The following is a 5,565-nucleotide window of genomic DNA, read 5'->3' as shown; positions in this document are numbered from 1 at the left end:
CAGTTCTATTTAAACATAATGGAAAACATGAATAACATACCTGTTACAGCAGACAGGGCAGTAGAGAATCCAGTCAGAGATGCAGCCATTGAGTTCGACATTCTTATCAGGATGATCTGGTTCCTCCTTAGGGTGTAAAGTGATGATGGTGATGAACCGAAACAAGGGAGGTTTCGATTAGGGAAAGAGAGATGATAATGAAGTTATGGTTATTAGGTTTGTGTAATTGTGTAACCTTTTATTTCTCTAGTAATTTCCTTACATATACACCCAAGAGGAATCTCAATTAGTTAATAAGGGTAATATGGTCCATCAACAATTACCAACTAAATATTTAATAGGTTATTAATATATTTTAATCTATATAATATAGATGATTATAATGGCTACAAAATTAAATACTACAATAATATATTTAATCTTATAGAAAACTCATATGATATTAGTCATGATTTCTTTAAGAATGTAACCAACGGAAGAATATGATGAACCGCCCTTAGCCACCGTTGCCCTGCTCATTTTGCTCATCTCTTTAACTTTTGCCCTGACCTCTTTATTCTCCATTAGTTGACTTATTCCTCTCTCGATCTCCTCTGCTGTCACAATGACCACGTTGCCCTCCGAATTGAGCACATTCATCTTGTAATCAAGTTTCAAGTCAATTGCCAATCCCAACTCCACTACCATTTCAAATGCATTCATCTGTTGCTCCCAATACATAGGCAATGTAGCCGTAGGTACACCGAACCACAAGCTTTCTAACATCGAGTTCCACCCGCAGTGGGACACAAATCCTCCCACTGCTTCATGTGCCAACAACGACACCTGTGGGGCCCATCCGATCACCCTCCCTATTCGCGAGGTGCGCTCCAGGAACCCATCTGGCAACACCACTCGTGGGTCATCATAATCGTCAGGGAGCACTTGGAATGATTGCTCGGGTGGAGGCAGTCGGCGTAGTGACCACACAAATCGATGACCACTTTGTTCCAAACCACGTGCTATCTCCTTCACTTGGGCCTCGTCAAAACCACCCGTACTCCCAAAACATAACAACACTACCGAGGATGGCGGTTGACTATCCAACCAACTAAATACATCACTCTCATTCGCTATTCCGGTTAGACCGTCTAGATTGAGTACGGGTCCTACCGGATACACTGGAGGGAAATTTATGCCAGAAAACGACTTCACTGCGTGTGTTTCCAACTCCAAGAACGTGTTAACCATGATCCCTTTAGCCTTTCTCATTCTCCCAATAGCACATATCAGAAAATCCAACCCATCTTGTTTCTGATACGAATCTGGAAAAACCTTCATAGGTATCGGATTAACAAAACTCGGAATAACTATCTCAGCTTCCGAGTTAGCCAGCTCAATAAGATCTTGGTTCTGATCCACATATAGTGTCTCAAAATGCAACTTAAAGCCAAGAAAAGCAGCATTAGAAGTGAAGTACACATATGTGGGAAGATTAAATTCATTAGCCACATCTATCATGCCTGTGCATGATATGTCAACAACCAACCCAACCACCATACTGGAACCAGTTTGGTCTATCATGTCCTTCAATATATTTCTAACGGATTTGCAATGACTGTTGATGAATTCAGTGAAGGAAGTAAACGGGGCTTTGGGGTCGAGCTTTGATGGTGTTTGCTGTTGAGGGACTTGAACAAATCGTATGCGTTCTCGAGTGTTTTTAGCCAATGATTCGATGTAGGTGGTGAGAGCCAAGATGGAGAAAGGAGGGTTCATAAGAAGAACGGTTACTAAGAGTCTTTGATCACATTTCACGAGTACCTTTGCCATCTCGACGGTTGACATTATATGACCAACCGCGGGTGCAGGGATGAACACAAGCTCTGCAACTGTGTTCTCCATTAGTGATGGTTAGTTTAGAGCCTGTTTTGTTGTTTATGTCTCATCTCTTCTATAAGATATGATAGATTTCTAACTGGTGAGGTCATTGCGTTGCTGGCATAAGATATTAAATTATGATACCCTTATCAATTATTGTGTTTTTGAATATTATATTAATATGCTTTCAACTTTCGATATGAATTTTTACTTGATTTATTTTAATTGGAAAATCACTGGTCAATTGTTTCGAATTTTTTATAACTGGATATCAGTATGAAGATGAGGTAGGTTGTAATAAGTTCTTCTGGTTTTATATCTCATTTACCTGGCACACCGCACGGACAACCTTTTTCGGCACCGGATTAACAAAACTTGGAACAACTATTTTACCCGTTAATTTAGTCAGCTCAATAACATGATCTTGTCTGAGTTAGTCAGCTCAATAACATGATCTTGGTTCTGATCAACACATAGTTTCGGGACATACAAGTTAAAGCCAAGATAAGCAGCAGTAGACATGAAGAACACATACGTCGGAAGATCAAATTCACTAGCCACATCTATCATGCCCGCACATATTACATCAATGACAAATCCTACTACCCTACCCGAACCAGTTTGATTCATCATGTGAGCCACGATATTTCTAACATGTTTGCAATGACTGTTGACGAAATCAAAGAACGAACTGGAGCTTTGGCATTGATCTTTGGAGATGTTTGATCTCGCGGGAGTTCAATGAAGCGTATGCGATGACCGATTAGTGTTTTTAGCAGCGATTCGGTATAGATTGTGAGAGTGGGGACAGGGTCAGGGGAGCTCATTAGAAGAACGCTTACTAAGAACCTTTGATTCCTGGTTCACGAGTACTTTAGCCATCTCGATTGCGGACATTATATGACCAACTGCTGGTGCAGGGATGAACACAAGCTCTGCAACTGTGTTTGCCATTGATGGTTACTAACCACACCCCAACGAAGCGACCACGTCACACACAATGGCAACCAATTGTTGTATATCTTTTTATTGGTTTTTAAAAGATGGTTTATGCAAAACTAAGATCCCAATATAAGTCACAAGCATGTAATAATTTAAAAACACGTAAAAATAAAACTTGCAATTTTACGTTTTCGGTCTTGCATCCTACCAGAAAACATTAGGATATAACTAATAGTAGATTAGTAAACCTTACAATACTCAAACTTATATGATATTTCTCATCATATCTTTAATGAGGTAGCCAACCGAAGTATATGATGAACCACCCTCAACCACCGTTGCCCTGCTCATTTTGCTCATCTCTTTCACTTTTGCTCTCACCTCGTTATCCTCCATTACACTTCTTATCCCCCTCTCTATCTCCTCTGCCATCACAATGACCGTATCGCCCTCCGGATTTATCACATTGATCTTATAATCCAATTTCAAGTCAACTGCTAGTCCCAGATCCACCACCATTTCAAACGCATTCATCTGTTGCTCACAATATATCGGCAATGTAGCCGTTGGTACACCAAACCACAAGCTCTCTATCATCGAGTTCCACCCACAGTGGGACACGAATCCCCCCACTGCTTCATGTGCCAACAACGACACCTGTGGGGCCCATCCAATCACCTTCCCTACTCCCAAGGTGCGCTCGAGGAAACCATCTGGCAACACTACTCTCGGGTCATCATAATCATCTGGAAGCACTTCAAATGATTGCTCTAGTGGAGGGGGTCGGCGTACGGACCACACAAAATGATGACCACTTCGTTCTAAACCACGTGCAATCTCCTTCAATTGGGCCTCGTCAAAGCAACCCATACTCCCAAAACACAACAACACCACTGACGCCCGTGGTTGACTGTCCAACCACCTAAACACATCCGTGTCATCGGCTTTTCCTGCTACACTGTCTAAATTGAGTAATGGTCCCACCGGATACACGGGCGGGAAGTTAGTGCCCGAAAACCAATTAATCGCGTGTGATTCCAACTCCAAGAATGTATTAATCAAGATCCCTTTAGCTTTTCTCATGCTCCCAATAGTACAAATCAGAAAGTCCAACCCGTCTTGTTTCTGGTACAGCTCCGGAAAAACCCTCATGGGCACCGGATTAACAAAGCTCGGAATAACTATCTCACCTTCCGAGTTAGCCAACTCCAAAAGATCTTGCTTCTGATCCACATATAGTGTCTCAAAATGCACCATAAAGCCAAGAAAAGCAGCACTTGAGGTGAAGTACACATATGAGGGAAGATTAAATTCATTAGCCACATCTATCATGCCGGTGCAGAACCAGTCAGCGACCAACCCAACCACCCTACGGGAACCGGTTTGATTTATCATCTCCTCCAATATATTTTTGACATATTTGCAGTGACTGTTGATGAACTCATAGTAGGACATCAAGGGAGCTTTGGAGTCGAGTTTTGGTGGTGTTTGATCTTGAAGGAGTTTGATGAATCGAATGCGTTCGATAGCTTTTTTAGCCAACGATTCGATGTAGGTTGTGAGAGCCAACATGGATAAAGGAGGGTTCATGAGAAGAACGGTTACAGAGAGGCTTTGATGACGGTTCACGAGTACTTTTGCCATCTCCATGGCGGACATTATATGACCAACTGCTGGTGCAGGGATGAACACAAGCTCTACAAATGTGTTCTCCATTAATGGTGTATTTGGAGCTTGCTTGTTGTTTATCAGCTTATGTTTCATTCCCTATATATAAGAAATATTTTTATGACTGTTAAGGTCATTGCATGGCTGCCAGCATTCAATCTTTTGTCCATTGGGACCATTTTGTATATCATAAATTATTCAATTTTGCTGTCTTTATCGTTTTTTTGAACGATGATAGTATTTTAACTTAATTATTAAGCTAGTAAGTTTTTATGAAGTATAATACCCATGCTATATATCTTTCTAAATATAATTTAATATAAATAATTAAAGTAACATAATTTACATTCAAAAAAGGAATAGGATCAAATACAAATCATATTTCGTATAACTGTAAGAACTTTTTAAAAAGTGTCATGTGGCATCTAACCAATTATAGAAAATGGTAAAACAACTTATTGACTATTGGCTTTTTCAAAAGGTCAATAAATCAAAATAATGTTTAGATAAAGGAAAATAACTTTTTGCCTAAGGTGGAAAAATCATTTTAAAAAGCTAGAATATCCTGACTTTTCAAAACTTTTTGGCTTATTGGCTTTTCTCACCACATAAGCTAATCCAATCACTTTTTAAAAAACTATTTTTAAAAAATTCACAAGTCAATAAGTCTTTTTAACAAAAAGTTCTTTTTGAGTTAAATAAGCGTAGCCAAACATGCCCATAATATCAATTATATTGAATTCCCTATAATTATGCTAACAAACAATTAATTATTTATTTAGATCTTCCTTTTGTTTTCAATGTACTGATATAGTTCTTCATATAGAAAAGTGCTAATATCATTCCCATATATGTGTTAAAATCAATTATCTTGATTTATTTTCATGTGCTAATATAATTCAAAAATATTACTTTTATGTATGTATTGTTTTAGTATGTGCTAATTTAATTTTTTTTTAAGTGCTAGGATCTTTTCTCACGGTTTGTAGGATAAATATAGTTTGTACCGTAACCAACCCCTTCAAGAAAATGCTTAAAAACATAAAATTTCAATAAGTTTAACCAGTTACCAATTGATCCAGTTTGAACTTTTAA

General features: G+C 38.8%; 2 protein-coding genes across 2 annotated transcripts; both read right to left on the bottom strand.

Annotated features, from left to right (window-relative positions):
* Positions 1-394: 394 nt before the first annotated feature.
* LOC110930913 (anthocyanidin 3-O-glucosyltransferase 2-like) lies at positions 395-1,901 on the bottom strand. Its single transcript, XM_022174309.2, has one exon. The coding sequence runs from the start codon at positions 1,882-1,884 to the stop codon at positions 433-435; it is 1,452 nt and encodes a 483-aa protein (XP_022030001.1). The 5' UTR covers positions 1,885-1,901; the 3' UTR covers positions 395-432.
* A 1,051-nt stretch (positions 1,902-2,952) lies between these two features.
* Positions 2,953-4,557, bottom strand: LOC110930912 (anthocyanidin 3-O-glucosyltransferase 2). Its single transcript, XM_022174308.2, has one exon. The coding sequence runs from the start codon at positions 4,516-4,518 to the stop codon at positions 3,067-3,069; it is 1,452 nt and encodes a 483-aa protein (XP_022030000.1). The 5' UTR covers positions 4,519-4,557; the 3' UTR covers positions 2,953-3,066.
* Positions 4,558-5,565: the final 1,008 nt, after the last annotated feature.

Source organism: Helianthus annuus, chromosome 3, assembly GCF_002127325.2.
Source record: "Helianthus annuus cultivar XRQ/B chromosome 3, HanXRQr2.0-SUNRISE, whole genome shotgun sequence".
NCBI lineage: Eukaryota > Viridiplantae > Streptophyta > Magnoliopsida > Asterales > Asteraceae > Helianthus > Helianthus annuus.
This window is presented reverse-complemented; position numbering and strand designations above follow the sequence as displayed.